General features: G+C 39.5%; 1 protein-coding gene across 4 annotated transcripts in view; it reads left to right on the top strand.

Annotated features, from left to right (window-relative positions):
* The window catches only part of jmjd1cb (jumonji domain containing 1Cb), a 200,107-nt gene that overhangs the window by 24,353 nt on the left and 149,805 nt on the right, over window positions 1-25,949 (top strand). For 3 of the 4 annotated variants that reach the window (XM_072239188.1, XM_072239186.1, XM_072239187.1), the window contains exon 2: window positions 13,719-13,883. In XM_072239188.1, the coding sequence (XP_072095289.1) occupies window positions 13,719-13,883 (165 nt within the window). Of the gene's footprint in view, window positions 1-13,718; window positions 13,884-25,949 lie in introns of those variants that run through there. The other variant, XM_072239191.1, reaches the window with a different exon arrangement.

Consider the following 25,949-nt stretch of genomic DNA (forward strand, 5'->3'; position numbering starts at 1 on the left):
TTGATGCAATCGTACTGAAGGCAGGATTGTGGCTCTATGTCCTTAGGCGTTTGAGGAGATTAAGTATCTCACCAAAGACTCTTGAAAATTTCTACAGATGTAAGACAGAGAGCATTCTAATTGGTTACATCACAGCCTGTTATGGAGGACACAATGCATAAGATTGAAAGAGGCTGCAGTGGGTTGTAGGCTCACCCAACTCCATCATGGGCACAACAGTCCCCAACATCGAGTATATTTTCAAAATGCAGTGCCTGAAGAAGCCAACACCTGTCACTAAAGACCCTTACCATTCAGGACATGCCACCTTGTCATTATTATCAGGAATGACATACAAGAGTCTGAAAACCCACACTCAGTGATTCAGAAGTAGCTTCTTTCCCTCAGCCATCAGATTTCTGAACGCTTCATGAACACTACGTTATTATTCTTTTTGAACTGTTTATTTTGTAATTTTTTATTATGAAATCTGTCCATTGTGTGCAAGTCACAAGTCATTCGTCTGAAGGATTAGGAATAAAACTTGGCACTGTCTACAATGAATGTTGATTAGTATTTCACTCACAACTTACTCCCTCCACCCCTAGTACACTGTCAATAGTGTGTCCTATCTATGAGACACCCTTAAAGGAACTGTTATAATTGTAATATATCACAAGGAAAGCGAGCAGCATCTTTGTGTTCTTGGTAAGCTAAAGAGATTTGGCATAATACAGAGAATTCTTTAAAAACTTTTAAAGAATTGTACTGTTTAAGCTATCCTGATTGGTTGCATCATTGTCTGATACAGAAGCTTGAATGCGCAGGAATGTAAGAAGTTGTACAGAGTAGTGGATTCAGCCCAATACATTACTGGCATATCTCTCCATCGGCAGTACATAAATGAAGCGCTTCTTCAACAAGGCAATATCTATCATCAAAGGTCCCCCACCACCCAGTCCACGTCATATTTTTGTGGGTATCATCGGGCAGGAGGTACAGAAGCCTGAAGTCCCACACCACTACGTTCATGAACAGCTGCTTCCCTTCAACCATTCGGTTCTCAAAACAAACTGTGCAATCCTCATCCCAACCTCAGTATAGCAAAACAATGAACATTTTGCAGTACAATTTTTTTTTCTAATTGTGTTCTTTCTTGTTTAATTTTTGTGTAATTTGTATATAATTTATTTTTCCTCTGTAGTGTAACTGATGTTGTGTGTCTTTGATACTGCTGCAAATAAACTTTTCATTGCACTTGCACATAGACATGGTTGTGCATTATGAGAATAAACTCTACTTTGACTGTGAAAAAATTTCCATTCTCCACAGCTTCTATCCTAAAGACAAAAGCGGAAATTGCAAGGGTTCTCCCTCAGCCAAGTCATTCTCCTTCCTTGTTAGGAAATATATCACCCTTTTATCATTGATGGGATTAATACATCATTAATGTAGATCCGAACAAAAGATATTACTTGATGGAAAATCGTTTTCTTATTGAGTTTTATCAATGAGGAAAAAAAAGTTTCAATTGAGTGTAAATCTTTTATTGCCTAATGTTTTAATATTCATATTTAAGTGAGCAGCTACATTTATTGATCCCATATTGTGCAAATTTAACTTTTATCAAGTTTTCCAGATTGTAATCTGATCATTTTACAGATAGTTCCTTATTTTTATCACATTAGTGCTAAACAAGATGATGCATTGTAAGTGATTGGTGAAGGAAAATTTTGGTAACTTTGTATAACAGCTTCTTTATATTCACAAACAATATGTTTCTGTAGCTTTATTTTGGAATTAAAAAACAAAAATGAAATTGCTGATAAGCCACTCAAAGTATAAAGCAGGTGACTAATATGTCAGCCAAAATGATGGCCATAACTAGAGTTTCAACGAAAAAAATAGATGCTTGACATTGCTTGTTTTGGAGCCGTGGGGCAATATTTGCATATGATGTTACTGCATTGATTGTGTCGAAATACAACCAGCATCACTCCTTTGCCACATCCTCTTCAGTGCAGTGACATGAAGAGCACTCTTCTTTTGCATGGCATTTTTTCTGAACCACTGCAATGTGTGAATTTGTAGTAGCATTGACCATTTCCATAAAACATAGAGCAGAATTAGGCCATTTGGGCTATTGAGTCTGCTCTACCATGCGATCATGGTTGATTTACTTTCCCTCTCAACCCCATTCTCCTGTCTTCTCCCCATAACCTTTGAACCTCTGCTTTAAATATATTCAATGACTTGGCCTCCGCATGTATTTCTGGCAATGAATTTCACCTGGCTAAAAAAATTCCTTTTCATTTCTGTTCTAAAGGAATCCTTCTATTCTGAAGCTGTGTTCTGTGGTTCTAGACTCTTCCCCGTACTGGAAACATCCTCTCCACGTCCACTCTAGGCCTTTCAATATTTGGTAGGTTTCATTGTGATCTCCCCCTCATTCTCTTAAATCCAGTGAATGCAAGTCCAAAGTCATCAAATGTTCCTTGTGTGTTAACCCTTTAATTCTTGCATTCATTCTCATGAACCTCCTTTGGACCCTCTTTAATGACATAATTCTTAGATATGGCACCAAAAAACTGCTCACAACACTCCAAATACTGTCTGACCAATGCCGTGTAAAGTGAACATTATATCCCTGCTTTCATATTTTAGTCCTCTGGAAATGAATGGAGGCATTGGATTTGCCTTTCTTACTACTGACTAAACCATCAAGTTAACCTTTAGAGAATTCTGCACTAGGGCTCCCAAGTCCAATTTCTGAATTCTCTTCCTGTTTAGAAAATAGTTTATGCCTTTATTCCTTCTACTAAAGTGCATAACCATACACTTTCCAACACTTATTCCACTTGCTACTTTGCCCATTCTCCTAATCTGTCCAAGTTTTTCTGCAGTCTCCTTGCTTTCTCAACACTACCTGCCCCTCCATCTATTTTTGTATTACCTGTAAACTTGGCCACAAAGCCTTCATCCAGGTCATTAACAAATTACATATAAAGCCCCTCACCCAGGTTGTTAACTTATAACATAGTGGACCTAGCACTGATTTCCACCCGCCCTCCCTTTGGGAACTGGTCATTGGCAGCCACCCAGAAATGGCCCCATTTATTCCACTCTTTGCCTTCTGTCAATCAGCCAATTTTAGTCCATGTTAATCTTTCCTGTAATACCATGGGCTCTTATCTTGTTTAGCAGCCTTGTGTATTGCACCTTGATAAAGGCCTTCTGAAAATTCAAGAAAAACATCATCCACTGACTCTCTTTTGTCTATCCTGCCTATTATTGATCATTGTAAGTTGTGCTGTGATGAGGCTAGGGTTAAATAGATTGCTTCGTGGCACAGCTGTTTGGGCTGGAAGGGCCTGTTTTGCATTGTATCTCTAAATAAATAAATAAACAAATTCCTCTTTAAGGAAACCATACTGACTTCGGCTTATTTTACCATGTTCTTTCAAGTGCCTTGAAACTTCATTCTTAATAATGGATTCCTAACTTATAAGAACATAAGAAATAGGAGCAGGAGTAGGCCATCTGGCCTGTCGAGCCTGCTCCGCCTTTCAGTAATATCATGGCTGGTCTGGCCATGGACTCATCTCCTCCTACCTGCCCTTAACCCTTAATTCCCCTACTATGCAAAAATCTATCCAACCTTGTCTTAAGTATATTTACTGAGGTAGCCTTCACTGCTTCATTGGGCAGAGAATTCCATAGATTCACCACTCTGTGAAAAGCAGTTCCTCCTCATTTCCATCCTAAATCTACTCCCTGAATCATGAGGCTATGTTCCCTAGTTCTAGTCTCATCTACCAATGGAAACAACTTTTCTGCCTCTATCTTATCTATCCCTTTCATAATTTTATGTTTCTATAAGATCTCCTCTCTTTGTTGCTGAATTCCAGTGAGTACAGTCCCAGGCGACTCAATCTCTCTTCATAGTGTAACCTCCTCATCTCTGGAATCAACCTGGTGAACCTCCGCTGCACCGCCTCCAAAACCAGTATACAGGTGGCCCCCATTTTCTGAATGTTCGCTTTACGACACCTCGTTGTTAAAAAAGACTTATATTAGTTACCTGTTTTTGCTAACAGAAGGTGTTTTCACTGTTACGAAAAAAGGCAGCGCGCGCCCGCATAGCCAAGCTCCTCCCCCGGAACTGCATTCTAGCCGGCATTGCTAAAACACTTGCTTTATCTCGATTTATTTTGTGCATCCGTTAGCAAAGTGAGTTCTATGGTATCGGAAAAGCCTAAAAGAGCTCGTAAGGGTGTTACACTTAGCGTAAAACTAGACATAATTGAGCGTTTCGATCGAAGTAAGGACATTGTCCTTGCGTTGAACTTGCCTGCGTCCACCATTCGCACTATTTATACGCAGAGAGAAAGAATTTTGAAAGCTGCCGATGTTACTGTTGGTTCTGCTCGTAGCAGAGTGGTCTCTCTTAGTTGGCATCCAATGATGGATAAAATGGAAAGTCTATTGCTTGAGTGGATTGATGGGTGTACAAAGCGTGGTGTTCCGTTAAGTTTTCTTATACTTGAGGAGAAATCAGTCTGTCTTTTTAATAAGCTGAAGCAGAAAGCACTAGACGATGATGAAAGTGGAATTTAAAGGTAGTCATGGGTGGTTTGATCGGTTTCTGAGGCGAGGGCAGCTTCATAGTTTAAGCAGTGGTCCCCAGCCTCCGAGCCGTGGGCCGATACATTGCCGCGAAGAATGCAGTTGTGCAGCGGTAGTTGGAATGCACCCAGCACATCTTTAAGAAAAAAGCCGAAATAAACAAGCTAATTAATTAGGTGCTACCTGGCACGTAAATGTCGGCCCAGATCAGAGGTGATTGGCGATTGCGTCAGGTGGTTATTCGTATAAGCAAGTGTTTAACTGTGACAAAACTGCAATTTATTGGAGTCTTCCCGATTCCGGTAAGTGAAACTACACTGTACATACATTATTTCTACTTTATATAGGCAGTGTATTTTTATGTGTTATTTGGTATGATTTGGCAGCTTCATCGCTTAAAGGTTACCGGAGAGAGTGTTTCCACCGGGAGTGCTTCCGCGAGATTTTCGCTGCGCTAGACAGTGCTGCAGAAAAGTATTTCTACTTTATATAGGCTGTGTATTTATCATATCATTCCTGCTTTTACTATACATTACTGTTATTTTAGGTTTTATGTGTTATTTGGCATGATTTTGTAGGTTATTTTTTGGGTCTGGGAACGCTCAAAATTTTTTCCCATATTAATAAATGGTAATTGCTTATTCACTTTATGACATTCTGGCTTAGGAACCATTTCATAGGAACACTGTACCTTCGGATAACAGGGGAAGCCTGTATACTTATTCAAATAAGGAGACCAGAACTGCACAAAGTCGTCCAGGTGCGGCCTCACCAGTACTTGTATAGTTGCAGTATAACCTCCCTGCTCTTAAACTCAATCCCTCCAGCAATGAAGGCCAACATTCCATCTGCATCTCTCTCTGCAGACTCTCTGTATCTTATACACAATTTGCTTTTCCACTCAATTTAATATCATCAGCAGATTTAGCTACACTACACTCTGTCCCCTCATCCAAATTGTTAATGTATATCATGAACAATTGCAGGCCCAGCACCGACCTCTGCGGCACACCGCTCACCAATGATTGTCAACCGGGGTAATACCCGTGTATCCCAACTCTCTGCTTTCTATTAGTTAACCAATCTTCTATCCATGCTAATACATCACCTCCAACTCTATGCATCCTTATCATATGGATAAGTCTTTTATGTGGCACCTTATCAAATGCCTTCTGGAAATCCAAGTAAATAACGTCCATCTGTTCCTGTCTATCCACTGCACTCATTATATCCTCAAAGAACTCCAGTAAGTTTGTCAGAGAGGACCTGCCTTTATTGAATCCATGCTGTGTCTGCCTGATGGTTCCATTTCTTTCCGAATGTCTCGCTATTTCTTCTTTAATGGTAGTTTCAAGCATTTTTCTCAACTACAGATGTTAAACTAACTGGCCTATAGTTACACACATCAAAGTTGCTGGTGAATGCAGCAGGCCAGGCAGCATCTGTAGGAAGAGGTGCAGTCGATGTTTCAGGCCGAGACCCTTCGTCAGGACTAACTGAAGGAAGAGTCACTTTTGGATCTCCCCCTCCCCCTCCAACTTTCAAATCCCTTACTCACTCTTCCTTCAGTTAGTCCTGACGAAGGGTCTCGGCCTGAAACTTCGACTGCACCTCTTCCTACAGATGCTGCCTGGCCTGCTGCGTTCACCAGCATCTTTGATGTGTGTTGCTTGAATTTCCAGCATCTGCAGAATTCCTGTTGTTTGGCCTATAGTTACCTGCCTTTTGTGTACATCCTTTTTTTTTGAAAAGTGGCATGACATTAGCTGTCTTCCAAGCCGCCGGGACCTGTCCAGAGTCCAGAGAATTTTGGTAAATTATCACCAAAGCCTCTGCTATAACTTTTGACATTTTTTTAGTACCCTAGGATGCATTTCCTCAGGACCATGGGACTTATCTATCTTCAGGACCACTAGTTTGCTCAGCACTACCTCTTTAGTGATAGCTATTGTATCAAGGTCCTCACTTCCCATCGCATCCATAACATCTCTCTTTAGCATGCTAGACGTGTCCTCCACCATGAAGGCTGACACAAAACAGTGATTCAAAGCCTCTGCTATTTCCTCATTACCCAATATCAATTCCTCCTCCTTGCCCTCCAAGGGACCTACGTTCACTTTAGCCACCCTTTTCCACTTCTTATAATTACAAAAACTTCTACTATCCGGTTTTATATTTTCTGCTAGTTTATTTTCATAATCTATCTCACTTTTCTTTATTGTTCACTTAGTAGTTCTCTTGCTTTTTCAAGTTTTCCCAATCTTCCAGTTTCCCCACTAATCTTGGGAATTTTGTGTGCACAAACTTTTAGTTTGATGCCTTCTTTTATTTCTTTAGATATCCAAGACTGGCTCTCCCCACCCTTACTGTCCTTGCTTTTAACTGGAATATTTGAATGCAAAATACAGGGTTAATAGCAAGATTCTTGGAGGGAACAGAGGGATCTTGGTGTCCACGTCTGTAGATCCCTCACAGGGGTAGAGTTCAATAGCTGTGAAGGAATATTGCAGTTCTATAAAACCCGGGTTAGGCCACATTTGGAAAATTGTGTTCAGTCGTCGGTGCATCATTATTGAAAGGACAGTCGTTTTAGACGGTGTGCAGAGGAGATTTACAAGGAGGCTGCCTGGACTAGAGGGCATGTCTTATGAAGATAGGTTGAGTGAGCTAGGACTTTTCTCTTTGGAGTGAAGGAGGATGAGAGGTGACTTGACAGGAATGTACAAGATGATAAGAGGCATGGGTAGAGTGGATAGCCAGAGACTTTTTCCCAGAGTGGAAATGGCTAATACCAGGGGACATAATTTTAAGGTGATTCGAGGAAAATATAAGGGGAATGTCAGAGGTAATTTCTTTATGCAGAAATTAGTGGGTGCATGGAACATGCTGCCAAGGGTGGTGGTAGAGGTAGATAAATTAGGGACAATTTAAAAAAAAAACTCTTGGATAGGCAGGCACATGGGTTTTAGACTAATAGAGGCTATGTAGGAAGGATGGATTAAATTGATCTTAGAGCTGGTTAAAAGCTTGGCACAATATTGTGGGCCGAAGGGCCTGTACGGTGCTACTATGTTCTATATTTATAATAAGGAATGCAGAAGGACATAATGAGAGTAACACAAGGGGGCAAACCAGTCAAGCTGCAACATGGGCCTACCTGCGTGTTCAACAGCAAGCACGAGGTAGAGCTGAGTGGTCCCACATTCAGTGAATTAGATCATTACTCTGAATTCCTGTCATACCATATTATGAATAGTGGCGTACAATAATTGCTGAGTGAATGATCCATCCTCCTCTTAAGATTTGTACCATCACTGAAGCCAGTTTTCTGTCATTTTGATTCACACCACATGATATCAAACAACAGCTGAGAGCACTGTGCAAGACCTTGCAATATACCAGCTGTAGTACTTAAGATTTCTGTTCCCGATTTGCTTTGCCTTTGGCCACGTTATCCTAGTAGTTACATCATGGCAATGTAGATGCCATTGTTGTAACTCTGCTGGTTTTGTTTAAGCTCACATCTGAAAGAAAGGGTTTCCAGAGTGAAATGTTGCATCAGATAATGCACTGAAACTTTAGCCTATGATGTTAGAGCTGGCAATAAACCAGGAGACTTAAATCTATTTAGTTAATGTGATTACAATGAGCATTATATCATCTGTAGCAGTGATTAGAGCAGAGCAAGATCAGGCTACTTGCTTAGAATGCATGTTGATAGGATCTTCCACAATAAGAGATAAGCACTTTGTAAGAAAAGTTCTTGTGTACCATAGCTTAGCATATGTATTTAATTTTCAGAGTCCCAATATTTTATATCAGAGCCTTGTAGTATTTTGGAATAAACATTTTGTCCATGAAAATTTGATATTTAGTGATTTAGTGACTTAATCTTAGCTGTTGGTTTTGGATTGCAGAATTGGTTAGTATTTGCCTCAGATGAAGTAGAATAGTTTATATCTGCTACAGTTTCTAGTATACTGAAGTAACTTGATTTGAACAGTTTTTTAAAAAGATTCTTCTTGTATAATGCCTTCAGTTGCCTTGGCACTTTCATTTCTGAAAAATTCAGTATTAAAATAATCTATTTCAGTTTCTTTAAATTGTATGTGAACAATAATGTGAGACTATTACATTCAGGAATGCTTAACATTTATTGGTTTCCAAATACAGACTTGAAATCAATACACAATCAAATTTAGGACCTTAATTTCATATCAATGGGCTGCTGTAGGCTTTTGATTTGTGCAGTTACATATTGTACATGGGTTGTCAAAGAAAAGTATTGTATAGGATTGTCAAAGAAAAGTACTTGGCTGATTTATATTTAAACAAAACTAATTTATGCTGACTGTCTGATATCATATAAACTACAATGCTTTTTTCACATTTATAATATTTAAATTTGAAGTTTGGTAGAAATTGCCAGAAGATTGTTAATTGCTCTTAATGTATTGTAACGAGTTTACATTGCTGTTGGAAGGGAAAAATTATTTAAACATTTTGAGACAGTTGACTTCCAAGTTAGACTTGAAAATTTTTAAAACATTTACCCATGAAACTATACTTATGATTTACGTGTAATGTAATTTCATGAAGAAGGTCTTTCAAAATTGCAAAAGTTTGTAAATACAGATTGAGTACCCTTTATCTGAAATGCTTGGGGATTTTGGATTTTGGAATATATAATGGGATAGCTTGGGATCGCCATAATTTCCAACTGAATTTGTGTTATACGTGTTGATCAAACCTATCTACTTAACACTAAAAATAGTTACATTCCATTAATATCATGTAAATATAATGTATGCAGGGTAACAAAAGCAGCACAGCAGCATCGGGAGAATACCTGAATCAGCTGTTGAACAAGAACAAACAATGGCAGGCTTTCAGTCTCTGTTTATGATGCTGTGATTTGATTAAAAGGTTACAATACACTATATCTGCATTTTACTTATTTTAGGTTTTTCAGTATGTAAGATATAAAAACAGTCAGCAACGTAGACGACCTCTGGTGTTAGATTTTCATCAGCGGCGATCTTAGCAAACTCAATGAATTTCTCTGCTGCTTCATGATAAAATTTCTGCTGCCATCCTGCTGAATATTCATAATTGCCTTCATTTTTCAGTTCGTCGTGGCAGATCTGTGCTTTTCTCATGATAAGCATACCATTAGGAGGCATAAGTTCACTCCAATGCTGATGAATCGACTCCTTCAATACATGATCGAGATATTAATTTTTTGCTTTACACAGTATTTTTCTATTTTTCTTAAAGTTTTATTCATTACATATGTGAGATTACGTCTGTGGTACACAGAGACCTGCACATCGACTGGGAACCTTCCCAGTGCCTTGTGGAATTTTCTATTTGAGACATCATGTCAGTGCTAAAAAAAAATTCGGATTGCAGAAGTCTTCAGATTTTGGAATTTTGGATAAGGGGTACTCAACCGGTATGTGTTTCCTGGTTCACAATAGTGATATTTGGCTTTGTTTTATATCTAGATTAGTGAATTATTGACTTTTGAATGTATGAACATTATTCTGCCAAAGGTGCAAAATTAAATCTAAACTATAAGAAGTTGTGAAATACAGGCAAAGTATTTGCTTGATTCAATGAAGAATTATAGTCTCTACTTTGGATTACTTTGTGTGGAAATTTACCTTTTCAGCATATTGGCATCATCCAAAAGTAATTTTGAATACTAAATAAAACTCTATAGGTACTTCCTCAATTACAAATATATGACTGAAATACAAAGAATATTAGTTTTGGTTTAGACAGAGTGGTGTTACAACAACCTCTCTCATAACATCAGCGAGATTGTGGACTTTAGGAAGTGGAAGTTGGTTGAACACAAACCACTGATTGGTGAGTAGTGGAAAATTAGATTAGATTAGATTATGAAGACACTCAGTCCTCGTTTATTGTCACTTAGAAATGCATGCATTAAGAAATGATACAATGTTCCTGTAGTATGATATCACAGAAACACAGGACAGACCAAGACTAAAACTGACAAAAACCACATAATTATACCATATAGTTACAACAGTGCAAAGCAATACCGTAATTTGATAAAGAGCAGACCATGGGCACGGTAAAAAAAAGTCTCAAAGTCCCGATAGCCCCAACATCTCACGCAGATGGTAGAAGGGAGAAACTCCCCCTGCCATGAGCCTCCAGCGCTGCAAACTTGCCGATGCAGCATCCTGGAAGCACCTGACCACAGCCGACTCTGAGTCTGTCCGAAAACTTCAAGCCTCTGACCAGCCCTCCGAAACCAAGCACCGAGCACCATCTCTGCCAAGTGCTTTGACCCCGCCCTGGCTGCTGAGCAACAAGCAAAGTTGAGGACTTGGGGCCTTCCCCTCCGGAGATTCTGGATTGCACAGTAGCAGCGTCAGCGAAACAGGCATTTCAGAAGTTTCTCCAGATGTTCCTCCATGCTCTCACGTCTGCCTCCATCAAATCAGAATTGTGCACGGCACCCTACTTGACAGATAACAGATATTCATCACCAGTGTGGCCGCTGCACGCTGCGTCGCGCCTCCATCTTCTCCTCTTCATCTTAGCTGATTGACCTTGGTGCAACACATCAATACAATCACGAAGGAGGCATGTCAGCGACTATTATGAGTTGGAGGAGGGTTGTCACCAAAGAATCTTGTAAATTTCTATCAATGTAGTACAGAGCATTCTCAGATGGTGATGAGGGTAGGGAGTGAGATAAATTGGCTGGTTGAGTGTGTTACAACAACAAACTTGCACTCAATATCAGCAAGGTCAAGGAATTGATTGTGAACTTCAAGAAGGGGAAGTTGGGAGAACATACGCCAGTCCTCATTGAGGGATCAGCAGTGGAAAGGGTGAGCAGCTTCAAGTTCCTGGGTGTCAACATCTCAGAAGATCAATCATACTGATGCAATCATGAAGCAACACTATTATGAGTTGGAGGAGATTTGGTCTACAGATGTACTATGGAGAACATTTTGACTAGTTGCATCCCACCTGCTTTGGAGGCTCCAATGTGTAGGGTTGCAAGAGACTGCAGATGGTTGTAAACTTGGCCAGCCCCATCACGGACACAAGCTTCCCCGTCATTGAGGACATCTTCAAAAGGTAGTGCCTCAAGAAGGTGACATCCATTGTGAAGGATCCTCACTATCTGAGGAGGAGGAGAAGATGGTGGCGCGACGCAGTTTGCGCGGCCACTCCGGTGAATGATATCTGTAATCTGTCAAGTAGGATACTGTGCACCTGATTTGATGCAAACAGACATGAGAAAATGGAGGAACATCTGAAGAAACTTCTGAAATGCCTTTATCATTGCCGCTGTTACTGTGTGATCCAGAATCTCCGGAGGGGAAGGCCCCGAATCCTCGGCTTTGCTTGTTGCTTGGCGGCCAGGATGGGGTTGAAGCGCTCGGCAGAGGTGGTGCTCGGTACTCGGTGTTGAAGGGCTGGTTGGAGGCTTGAAGTTTTCAGACAGACTCAGAGTCGGCTGTGGTCGGGTGCTTCCAATGCATTGACAGTTGTCGGTGCCTGGAGGTTTATGGCAGGGAGAGTTTCTCCCTTCTGCCGCCTGCTATCGGGGACTCAGAAGTCGATCGGAACATTGAGACTTTTTTTTTTACCGTGCCCATGGTCTGCTCTTTATTAAATTATGGTATTGCTTTGCACTGCTGTAACTATATGTTATAATTATGTGGTCTTGTCAGTGTTAGTCTTTGGTTTGTTCTTTTTTTTTGTGATATCATACTGGAGGAACGTTGTATCATTTCTTAATACATGCATGCATTTCTAAATGACAAACGAGGACTGAGTGTCCTCATAATCTAATCTAATCGAATCTGAGAAATGGCCTCTACTAATTACTATCAGCAGACAGGAGGTACAGGAGCTTGAACCACATTCAACGTTTTAAGAACAGCTTATTCTCCTCTGCCATTAGGTTTCTGAATGGTCTGAAAACTACATCGCTATTCTTCTTTTGCACTATTTATTTTTTTTTATTGTAGTCTGTAGTAGTTTTATGTCTTTGCACTGTACTAGTGTCATAAAACAACAAATTTCACGACATATGTCAATGATTATAAACCTGATTCTGGTTGCATTACCTCCTGGAATGGAGACTCCAATGCACGGGCTCGCAAAAGACTGCAGAGAGTTGTAGACTCAGCTAGCTCATCATTGTCACAGCCTGCCTACCATGGAGGGCATCTTCAACAGGCGATGCCTCATGAAGGCGGCATACATCATTAAGGACTCTCACCACCTGGACATTTCCTCTTGTTACTACCATCAGGGAGGAGGCAGAGGAGCCTGAAAATCCACACTAAATGATTCAGAAAAAAGCTGCTTCCCCTCTGCCATCAGATTTCTGAATGGTCCATGAACGCTACTTCATTATTCCTTTTGCACTATTTATTCATTTTGTAATTTATAATAATTTTATGTCTTTGCACTCTACTGCTGCTGCAAAATACCAAATTTTATGCCATATCAGGCAGTGATAATAAACTGGATTCTGCCTCTGAAAGTATACTTTTTCTGGCAATGTGTCAGTTTGAAATTGCTCATGCTAGGGATTACTTTCAAATAATGTTCAAAATAATAGGAGAATTCTCTGTAATATTGTCACTCACATAGAGCAGTAGAGTGAAATGACTAGAAGGCAGATGAGAATTGTGTTAGTTACAATTGAAATTGGTCTTAAAGACTTGGTATGTACACTTTGGCTGTGTAAGTACAAAGGTTGGTACTCTAGCAGTTTCTTGTGTATTTTGAGTTGAATTATTAGCTTTCTTTTGACAACAGCATAGTTTTTAAAGCTTAAAGTTAGATGTTTTTAAAATGGAGCTTAGTCATTAATTAAAATTTTCACATTACTGTTTATTTTTAATATGTTAATCTTGGTAAGGGAATCTGAGATTAATGATTAAAAGCCACCGTGATTTTTTAAATTTGTGGCAATGAGATTTTAAACTTCTACTTTTGAGGTGGAGCTATGCTTCTGAGCTTCAGTATCATTACAGAAAACAATTCACATTTGAATTGAGAAATGCAAATGATTAAGCGGTCTGAGTTTTACTTTTAATTTTCCCTAGGCTTATGTGGAATTTGATGATCTAGAATGGGAAAAACGTGAATGGGTTAAAGTCTATGAGGACTTCCAGATTTTCTTGGTCGAGCACCAGCTGGTCTGGGCTAAAAGAAACAACCCCAGCCAGTCTCAGGGATCAAAGAATAAGCAGATTGAGTGGCCCGCTTTGGTAAGTTTAAATAAAATTTTTTTTTGTTCAAGCATTGTGATATTTAATTGAACCAAGCATAAATGTTATTCTCATATTGCTTGGAACTGTTTATTTCTCTTTTGTTTCCCTTTAATTTTCAGTTTTTAGGCAGATTGAAAAATAAAACTAGAAATGCTAGAAATCATCAGCAGGTTAGGCACTTCGATGAAAGGTCAGTATTTGATGAAATATTAACTTTATTTTTCTCCACAGATCTGCCTGACCTGCTGAATATTTTGGCATTTTATTATCTTATTTCAGGTTTCCAGCAATTGCACTCTTAATGCATTGAAAAACCAAATATTTGTGGTTGATAGCATATAATCCTTAATGCATATTTTGTGGAAGGTTTACTGTAAAAGTTGTTTATACTGGAAACTAGCTAGAATTAATATAGTCCAGGACACTGAGAAAACTCTTTTCGCTCTGGATTGTGCCACAGAATCTTTTATTTACACCTGAAAAAGATGACCAGCTTTCAGTTTAATGCCTTGGCTCAGGTTAAGTCTTAAAGCTCTTGAATTATGAATAATAGTCTGCAACTTTTGAATGTACCGTGGTTCAAGTGCTCTTATCAAAAAAATTAAGGAGCATTCATTGACACGTGGCCAAATAACATGGACAGTGAGGCAACAGTATGGGTTCAGAGAGGGGGACATTTTTGCATTCTAATGTGTATAAATGTTCAGAGCTTGGTCTTTTGTTAATCACAAATCATAATCTCACCTTTACACCAGTTTTGCGCTCTTTCCTAAGAAAACAAAGTATTGCACTGAGTTAGAGCCTTGAAGTCAGTAACTGTTAGTTAGCTCAGTCAAATATTTGCTCTTTTTATATAAACCGGCATAATCTGTGTTGGGAACTTACTCAGCAGTGCTGGCTTCACAACTGCAGTCAATCCTAACCCTGCTAAGCATCCACAACTATAGTTCTGAGGCCAGTGATGAGTATGAGGATCAGAGTTATGACTAATTAATTTCCTTCCAAGCAGAAGCACTCGCAGAGCTCAAAGTGCAATATCAGTTCGGATCAATGTATCAGAGAATACATTATGACTTTCAAGTTGGCATAGTTAAGTTCTACTGAGAATTATACCTAAGAATTACAACAGTCACAAACCATAAAGGTATCAAAAATCGAAAGACAGTTTTAAAAGACTTCTTTAAAAAGTGTTAACCAATCCAAAAAATGCTTAACTGCCTAAAACTGCGGAGGAGGTCAACGGTCGCTCTCCATGAGGGCAATGGGCCGTCAGCGGTCAGAAGGTCACAGGTCAGCAGAACGACGGTTGGAAGGCCACAAGACCGCAGCACTGCAGTTGCTGTTCACAGACGGACTGAGTTTGAACGGCCGCCCTCCTTGGTTCTGGCGGGAGGATAGTTTCTGAGATTTTGAGATTTATGTGATTTTTTGGACTGCAGTTTATTTGCTCTCCTGTAGTTTTCTGTGTTTTCTTTCTTGTTTCCGTTTGGTGGGTTGGGGTTCCAGGTTGGTGATGTGTTGGTTTTTTTGTGAGGGAGGGGTTGGGGATTTGGGGTCTGATGTTCTGGTTGTTTTTTCTGTGTGCATGATCTGTTGATTTTTGTGTGTGGGAGAGGGGGTTGAGAGTTTGGTGCTGTTGGCACTGTAACTTTTTGCAGGGAAGAGATTTGGGGGTCTGATGTTCTCACTTTTTTTGCTAGGGAGGGGGTTGGAGGTTTGGGGCTTTTGATGTTTGGTTGCTGTCTTTTGGGCGAAGAATCTGTTGGTTTTTGTGTGAGGGAGGGGTTGGGGGGGGTGGTTTGGGGTTTGGTCTTCCAGCTACCGTTTTCCTTGTGGGTGATCTGTTAGCTTTTTTTGTGCGAGGGAGGGGTTGGGGGTTTTGTGGTTTGCGAGCTTTGTTTCTTTTTCCTTTTTGTGGGAGGTAAGTTGATGTCTTTTCTTTCAACAACTCTGTGCCTTTTCTGTATTTCGTGGCTATCTGGAGAACATGAATATCAGCGTTGTATTGTACAAACATACTTAGACAATAAATTGAACCTTTGAGTCTTTGAACATGCCAATTGATAACTAGGCAGATCTAAGTAAATTTGGAAATGCTCAGCAGAATTTAATGTTAAAATTAATTCAGTGTTTGTTAGTTTTTAGTATAACAGAAACTTCCTTTCTGAAAAAAGGCAAAGCATGCAAATCAGTAGAAGTGCGTAATTCTAGGTGAGGAGTACTAACAGCAGATAAGGGATTATTTTGAGATTTTGTGGTTGTTTCTCATTCTGTAGGAGAATCAAATATTTTTGATTTCCTATACAGTACTCTAAAAAGGAGGATAAATACAATACTTTTTCTGAAGAAAAGGACATATGATATCCACCAATAAAACAACTGTAAAATATAGTTTAATTTATTTAATTTATTTAATTTTCATTATAATAAATACAAACTGCCATTTAAACCTGGGGGTATTTCCAAATTACAATGCTACAGCTTCCAATCTTCAAGTCTCTTATATATGTGAATATTGAACATCTGGGTGGGATGTCGCAACAATGAGAAAAGACGACTTAGTAAAATGAAGAATTTTAAAAATCCAACAGTGATTTTTGTCAGATGTCAAATGGATTTTAAAAGTCTTCCATTAAACACATACTAGAAACATATGGAATAGCTGATACTTTTGGAAATGGGGACATGTCTTTAGAACATTGCTTTTGTCATTTGTTTCACAGTCATGTTTTCTAATTTCCTGCCACATCGTAAGTTTCCTGCTCTGTGGTATGAAATGATCACTGCTATCTAGGCTAGATTGGAATATTTACGAAAAGATGTGTAGTCATTCAGGAACATTGATGGGGTGATCTTTGCATTTAAGATGGAGATATTGAAGTTGGGGTGGACTTTTGAAATCAAGAGAGTTTCATGTTGGGCCAGTAGGGGAAATAGGAAATTGAGTTTTACAGAACAATGAGAAAGGAAGAAGGCAAGGAATGGGGAACCTCGGGACACAAAACAGGGGATGTTGGGTAGAATTTTATCAGACTCTGCAGATCCTGGAGTAGCAACAACAATATGGAGTTCTGAAAGTATAGACAGGAATAATTTGTAAATTAGAAGAACCAATAAAAGGAGGGACAAGTTCCTTTACTATATTGTATATTTCTGGTTTAAAACTTTAAGTGCAGAGATGAGAAAGAGATGTGAAAAAGGATTGCTTTCCAGGACAGTAAAAGCAAGAGCAACAAATACAATAGAACATCATGTGTGAAATTTCCTCCTAATTTTATGCAATCCAGACAATAACACACTGCTGCTCTTCCAACTTCCTATAACAGACATTAAATGCTGGAGATGCAGCAGGTCAGGTGGCACTTATAGAGGGAAATGGACAGTTGATGTTTTGGGCCCAGGTCCTTTCTCAGAACTGGATAGGAAGCAGGCAGAAGCCAGAGTATAAAGGCAGCGGGGTGTACACAAGCTGGCACGTAAGGTGAGTGCAGGTAAGGGGGAGGGGGAAGCGAGGATGAAAGGGAATGATGTGCGAAGCTAGGAGGTAATAGATGGAAGAGGAAAAGGGCTGAAGAAGAGAAAAGAGGGCAGTAGACTATGGAAGAAAGGGAAGTTGGTGGGGCACCAGAAGAAGGTGATGAGCAGGTCATGAGGGCACAGGGTAAGGAGGCCACAGGTATCAGGGAAAACAAAGATGGGAGAAAGGAAAACAGAGGAGAGTGATTGCCAGAAGTTAGAGAAATAGATGTCAGGTCAGAGACTACCAAGATGGAGGATGAGGTGTTAACTCCTTCAATGTATGGCATTAGGGAAGACTGTGGGCAGACTTGTCAGTGTGGAAGTAGGAATGGAATTAAAATGGGTGGCTGCTGAGAGATCCTGACTGCTGTATCAAATGGTGTAAAGGTGCTTGATGAACCGGTCTCCCAATCTAATTACCTATCTCCTCATACCTAGACTTGTGCTCCTCCCCTCCCTCTTTATTGTGACTTTTGCTCTCTTCCATTCCAGTCCTGATGAAGGGTCTTGGCCCAAAACATTTCTCTCCGTAGACGCTGCCTGACCTGAGTTCCTCCAGAAGTTTGGGTGTGTTGCTCAAGATTTCCAGTTATCTGTGGTCTCTCGTTTCTAAATTCTACAACTCCTCACTCAATAACATTTAACTGCAGTAGTCCAGGAGAGTGGCTAAGAAGTAGTGAAACCACATTACAAACTCAGTTGCCCACAGAATGGAACGTAGGAGATACATTTCCTCCCACCTTCAAGGACCCCCCCATTCTTTTCTCTCAGTGTCTTATTTGTTCTGGTGTTTATACTTTTTAATTCAGTGCTTCTGAAATGAATTCCTTTTTCATTAAATGTAGTTTCCTCTCTACCATAGACAACAGGGCTCTAAATTGTGTCTGCTGTACTTTCCATATTTTTGCTCTCATCCATTTGTCCCCATCTTCTACCCTATCAGTCTCCACATTTGATGGATCATCCCCTGTAACTTTTGCCACTTTCAATGAGATGTCACAACCGGAGATATTTTTCCCTTTCCTTTCAACATTTCAGTAGGACTGTTCCTTCGCAAATTTTTGATTCCTTCTTTCATTCCTCTTCGCTCAGTTCTTTCACTTTCAGCTGAGGAACACATAAAAATGAAGCATATGGCAGGTATAGTAGGAGAGATCTGTTAAGGGTATAAACAATAGAGCGATGCTCTGAAAGAAAATTTAGGAAGGCAAAAAGGAGTTGTGAAATATTTCTGGTAGACAGGATTAAGGTAAAGGGCAGATCCTATCTGACCAATCTGATCAAATTTTTTGAAGAGGTAACAAAGTGTATTGATGAGGGCCATGCAGTAGATGTGGTTTGCTCAGAGGATCTGAGGCAAGTTGATAAATTAGGTACAAAATTAGCTTCGTAGACCGTGATGATAGAGAAATCACAAACAAGGGCGAATCGGCGGATGCTGGAAATCTGAGCAACACACACAAAATACTGGAGGAACTCAGCAGGCCAACAGTGATGATAGAGCATTGATTTGGTGATTGGATGCCATTTACTAGTGCTGTCCAGTTAGGACTAGGACTCTGTCTGTTTGTAATATGCATAAATTATTTAAATGTTGATGTAGTTCAAGTCAGTAAGTTGAATATTGGAGCTGTTCACCATTTTTAGGTTAGTTGTAGCCTACAGGATGATATAGCTGTGTTGGTGAAATGCAAAGTGAGAATTTGTTTTGCTGAAGAACTCCATTCAGTCTGTAAGGGTGACTTTGAACTCCTGATTACTTGTCACTTTAATTTCGTATTGTGCTCTGGTATACCTATCTTTAGCCTCTTACGATTCTTTCAGTGAAGCCCAAAATCATTTTAAGGAACTACATCATAATGTGTCTGGGCTGGTTACAGTTCTTAGGACACCACACTTAAACAAATTCAGATAGCCTGTCTATTCAGATTTTTTGTCTCAACTGATGTTGATGAAATGTCATCAAATTGTAATGTTAATTTAGTTTTCCACTCTCCATAGATGTGGCCAAGCTTTTGAATATTTCTAATATTTTCTTTTATTTTAGATTTCACACAATAGCTTCTGGCATTTTAATTTTTTTTTCTACTTTCCATTTGCAGTTTCTTAAGACAAGCTATGATTCACATACCTTCACTGCCTTCTTTCAATTGACATCAACACCATCTGTGTTAATTAATCTCTCTTGATCTCCATCCAATCACCGGTATTCCCGTGTGTTTTGTACCCCTTTTCCTACTCTGCAGCCTAAATCATACTAGTTTAAAAAAAACTTTTCCTAGTTCTTTCCGAACTGTTCAGTTTGAAATGTTCAGTTTTTCCACATTTATTGCCTAACTTGCTGACATTTCCAAAATTTTCTGTTTCTATTTCAGATTTTTAGCATTTGCAATGTGTGGTTTTCAATTACCATTCATGAATAAGTAATTGAAGATGGCCTTGCCATTAATACACATGTCTTGTAAATAATGAGTATGTTGTTTAGGCCAACGTCAAAAACTGAATCAGGAATGTTTGCCGGGGGGTGGGGGGGGGAATACGATGGAAATTTCACTTCTTAGATGGCCAAGGTGCTAGGTTCTGATGAACTATCTTCAAATTCTCATGCACATAAGATGGTAAAAGCTGCAGCAGCCAGTGGGAGGTGTTAATTCTATTCTCAGTTATCAAAACATGATGGAAAGTATTGTTGACAGTACCCTCAAACATAATTTGCATGTTAATTTGCTTGCTGATATTCTCTAAGTTTCACCATGGCCACTGATATTCAGACATTGTAGTTTTTGTTGAGTATGGATTAAAAAGGCAAATTTCAGCAATACGGTAAGGGCCGTGACAGCTCTTGACAGTAAGGCAGCATGTATAACATGTATCAGAGAGCTCTGGTGAAACAATTATGTAAACAAAAGAGTAAACTAATCTCATGTAAAGTTGTTCCCTGCAATTATCCTAACTCCATGATCCTGACCTCTGGTGCTATCTGTGTGAAATTTGGATATTCTCCCAGTGGCCACATGGGTTTCCCCCATTTGCTCTGGTTTCCTCCCACACCCCAAAAACATGTAGGTTGTTAGGTTCATTGGCCATTATAAATTGCCCCTAGTGTAGATGAGTAATAGAATCTGGCCTGTGAGGAGTAGATGGTCATTTGGAAGGAATAAAATAGGTTAGTGGAGGATTAGTACAAATGCATGGTGGATCTTTAGCAAGGGCTTAATGCTGAAGGGCTTGTTTCCATGTTGTATCTTTATGATCTTGTTAATGCAGGATTTCCTCAAGCAGTGTCCTTGGCTTAAACATCTTTAGCTGTTTCATCAATGATCTATATTCCACAATAAGGTCAGAAGTGCAATGTGTGCAATGCTGAATTCCATTCTCCAGAAGAGATTGAGACCTAGATAGGTTCAAGCATAGGCCGTCAAATGACACTCAAGATTTGCAACATGCAAATGGCCATCTTCAGCAAGTAATTTCAACCATCTAACTTCGTGACATTCGTTGCCATTATAATTGCTGAAACTGTCACTACCATTGTCTTTGGTTAATTCCTGAGCAGAAAGTTAACTAATGTAACAACATGTATACAACAGTTACAAGAAAAGGCCAGAGGAGGGTGTCCCGCATGCAGTGAGTGATTCATCTTCTGATGTACAAAGATTTTCATCAATTTGAGTCACGTCAGAAATGTGATAAGAGTAGTTTCTGTTTGGTCTCGACATCTACATTTCCAACAACAGTCATGAGGCTTCACACCATCTAGAACAAATCCATTCTTGATTTTGTGCAAAATATGCTACACTGCTTGTTTAGATTACTCTTACAGTTCTTCTGAAACTTGAACTTTCTGTAATAAAAAGGTAAGCAGGTGGAATGGTACCTGTATACTGCCTTGATTTGGGGATGTACAATTGCATGAGAAAGTTTATAAACCCTTTGCAATTACCTGGTTTTCTCCATTAATTACTCATAAAATGTGATCCGACCTTCATCTAAGTCACAATAATAGGCAAGCACAATCTGCCTAAATTAATAGCACACAAACAATTGTACTTCTCGTCATTACTGAGTACACCATTTAAACATCACAGTCTAGGTTCAAAAAAGTATGTGAACCTCTGGGGTAGTGCCTTCTAAAAAGGTTATTTGGAGTCAGGTGTTCCTATCAATGAGATAAGATTGGAGGTGTGGGTTGTCAAGGTACCCTGCCCTATAGAAAAGACACACAAAGTCAGGTACTCTGCTCTTCTCAAGAAAGATCTGTTTCTGTGCGCCATGTGTCGATCAAAACAAGTTTCAGAGGACCTTGGAAGAATTGTAGAGATGCATTGTTGGACAAGACTACAGGAAAATTTCTGAAGACCTGAGCGTTCATGAGTCCACAGTAAGATAAATTGTCTACAAATGGAGGAAATTCCGTACTGTTGCTGCTGTCCCTTGGAGTGGGCATCCTGCAAATATCACACCAAGAGCATAATGTGCAATGCTGAAGGAAGTGAAAAAGAACCCAAAAGTACCAGCAACAAAACCTGCAGACATCTCTAGAACTTGCTAAAGTCTCTGTTCATGTGTCCACTATAAGAAAAACACTGAACAAGAACGGTGTTCATGGAAGGGCACCACAGAGGAAACCACTGCTCTCCAAAAAAAAAAGCACGTCTCAAGTTTGCAAAAGACTACCTGGATGTTCCAAAATGCTTCTGGGACAATAATTTGTGGACAGATGAGATAAAAATTGAACTTTTTGGCAGAAATGCACACTGCTATGTTTGGAGGAAAAAGGGCACTGCACATCAACACCAAAACCTCATAACAGCTATGAAGCATGGTGGAAGGAACATCATGGTTTGGGGCTGCTTTGCTTCCCGGGCCGAGACAGCTTGCAATCATTGAGGAAATAATGAATTCAGAATTGTATTAAGACATTCTACAGGAGAACGTCAGGGTAGCAGTCTGTCAACTGAAGCTTAGTAGAAGTTGGATGATGAAATAAGATAATGATCTGAAAGATGAGTAAATCAACAACAGAATGGCTTAAAAAGAAGAAAAATTTGTTTTGAGTTCTATTTCAACTTTCAGTGGCCTGATTACCATCCCTCTATCCAAGTTTAAAAAAACATTTTGTCTTGTTAAAAGCCAATAACTATGTATGAATGGAGATGATGAGTGGATTAAATTTTCTTTTCATAATGGAAAAATGAGGATGTTGAGAGTTGCAATTCATATAATATAATAAAAAAGGCACGTCGTGCACATGGATGATGCTTTACAAGTTGATGAATGATCTGCAAGAGAATGTAATGACTTGCCTCATAGGGATAGGCACTAAATAATTGGTGTTGCCAATGAATGGCTGCATCCTGTGAATATGAATTGAGAATAAAAAACGGTGACAAGCATCTGCAGTGCAAGATTATCAAAAATGGGTAATGCAGCATTGATGTATTCCATATTTTGAGCATCAAGGTGATTACAGATCTTGAAATCCTCACTGGAACAAATTAATCTTCTTGTAGCAGATTTATGATTGAGCCATTTCATTTGTCAGTTGCAAGATGGGTATACTAATTAAACTTCACTTGCAGGTTTTAATTTGTTTCCCTTTATTTCATGGCCTCCACCTTGACAATGGATTGATCTGAAAGCATTATTAAAGAACAATGAAGCAAATTCTTTATTTGGTAGAAGCACCTTTAAATGCTATTCAAATATTTATTCAAGTGATTAAGTTCTTCCAGTATGTTACGTAACCGGCAACAATGAATATTAATCGAGACAGATTTTATGAAAACAACCAAACATTTATTAAACACATATAAGCGATAAGGGAAAAAAAAACAAAGGAAAACTTTAACTGGAGGTTAATCAGGTACGCAGCCGTTCATCAACTCCACTCGGCTCTGGTTCTTAAAGCGTTAAATACGAAAACAGTTCTTAAAGCGATACAGTCAGATACAGTTCTTAAAGCGATAACTTCGAAAGTCCAACAGTTTTACACATTCAATTGGGAGAGACTTCTCTGGAGAACGATTTCTTCACCGATGCACCTTTACTGCCGGTTCTGTCCACAGGATTCCTGATGCCGAAAATAAACAGTTTAAATCGACTGACCTTAAATTCCTTTTAGAGAGAGAGAGCCTTTGTGCATGAACTCATTGCACTTTTACAAGAGTTATCTCAATGCAGGTTCTCTTCAACGAAGACTCAATAAGGTCGATCCTTTATAAAACTGCCAAATGATGCCGACTTCTCTCGATCCTTCACTTCGATGAATTCTTCACTCTCCCTTCAAAACTGTCGGAATTGAGTAAATTGGCACTTCCAGCCACAAATTTCCAGTTCAAATACAATATCTTGTAAGAGAACGCACCTTCCGTTTTAAAAATGAAACTGCGTCACAAAAACAAACACGCAACAGAAACGGAGGCACAGCACGTTCTACCTGGAAATCTACAAACTCAAAAACCCACTGCATCACCTGAATCGACCCTTATATAGTCACGAAGCACATGTCATCACGTGACCTCACATCAGCGGGAAAATCACATCAGGTGACCTCCAAAAGACCATTACAGAATTCTCACAACAAAAACAGATCTCCTTGAGCATGTAACAAGTATCACTGAGTTACATGGTCATACAAACTTGGAATGTACTGTATAGATTTTTATTTACTCAGTTGGACTCTGGTCTCCTAGACGGAAAGGAAAAAATAATTCTTTTTCCAACATTCATTGCTGAAAAATGCCTTGTCAGATAGAATGAGGGTATTCAGGTACAAGCATCCTTCAGTCTTGGAAGTATGGAGAGGGGCTTTGTGTGTGTATATGTGAAAGACTTAATGATTAACAATAGAGGAAGAAATGTTTTGGTGAGCTGGATGAAAAGAACTGGAGAGAGAATTTGTAATTTTTTTCATAGATGAAATTGCATTGATGAATTATTGATTGAATAATTGGTTGGTTTATATTTAATGGAATAAATCTGCAATCTGACATTGAGTGAAGACAGGAGTGCAGAGTCCAAAATAGTTTCTGAAGAGTAATAAAGGGTGTGCTTGAGTGGGTATATGAACAGAAATTGCAGACATCCCGCCTCTCCCGCGAGGTCCGGGAGTCTCCCGCAAATTAATAGTGGCTCCCTGATGCCCGCAAATTATATACAATGTCCCGGAAATTGATTTTTTGAGAGCGAGCGCAAGAGCAAGAAAGTAAGCGCGAGTGAGAGCAACCACGAAAGAGAGAGCACGCAAGCGAGAGAGCGAGAAAGCAAGCGCGAGAGAGAGTAAGAGCGAGAAAGCAAGCGCGAGAGAGTGAGTGAGAGTGAGAGAGAGAGAGAGAGAGAGAGAGAGCAAGAGCAAGAAAGCAAGCGAGAGAGAGTGCATGCGCGTGCGATAGAGAGAGAGAGCGAGAGAGTTCCAAAAAAAGTCAGAGTGGCAGAATGTTCCAAAAAATATATAAAATGTACGTCACCCCAGACTACACTGAAGTGTACCCCTGCCTAATAGGGGTCAAAAATAATGACTGTGTTGCTCGCTGCACTGTTTGCAACAGTGACTTTTCTATTGCCTATGGTGGGTTAAGACTGTAAAAGACATGTTGAGGTGAGTTTAACAGATGTCATTTGTTCATTAGCATAGCTAACGTTATTTAAACTAGCTGGCTAGCTGCTAAGGAGCTATACTCTATTGCAGTCATCCCACCTCTCCCGGAAGTCTCCCGCAAATTGATGGTGCTACCTCCCTGAAATGAGTTTTTGTGGGGTGGGATGTCTGAAATTGGCTTTTGTGTGCTACAGGATAGAACATTGCTCCAGGAGTAGAACCTCAGTGTGATTTGCGTCACATTGAATAATACTGTCAGAAAATGGAAGACTATGTAATAATTTACGAGATGTAGAGCTTATTATTAACCCAGCTCAAGTACTATTTATTCCAATATTTCTGCCAATTCCAAAATAAACCACAAAGACAAAAGTTTCCAAACAAAATGAGTTTATGCATTCATATCAAGAAATAGTGTCTTGATTTCAAATGATAGTGAATTATTATGAACAAAGATTCCATTTTATTTGTTTTCACCTTAAAAGGTAGTGTGTTGTGGAAAGACATCAATTTGACAGGTCACAACATCATTCCTCAGCTATGATTAACTACAGGGAGGTAGTTATCTTTGAGTTGATGGAGGCAGGTACCTGGGTGACTGTCAGGAGAGGGAAATGGAGTAGTTAGTCAGTACAGGGTATCCCTGTGACCATTCCCATCAGTAGTAAGTTTGAATGCTGTTATGGGGGCTATGCTTTAGCAGGGGGAAGTCACAGCGATCGGGTCTCTGGCATTGTGTCTGTTTTGGAAGGAAAGAGGGGAGAAGTGGAGTGCAATAATGATAGGGGATTCTACAGTTGGAGGAGCATACAGGAGATTCTGTGGACACGAAAGAGACAACTGAATGGTTTGTTACTTTCAGGTGCCAGGGTCAGTGATTTCTCAGATTGGGTCCACAGCATTCTGAAGAGGGAGAGTGAACAGCCGTAAGTCATGGTACATGT

This window comes from Mobula birostris, chromosome 21 (genome assembly GCF_030028105.1).
Source record: "Mobula birostris isolate sMobBir1 chromosome 21, sMobBir1.hap1, whole genome shotgun sequence".
Taxonomy (NCBI): domain Eukaryota; kingdom Metazoa; phylum Chordata; class Chondrichthyes; order Myliobatiformes; family Myliobatidae; genus Mobula; species Mobula birostris.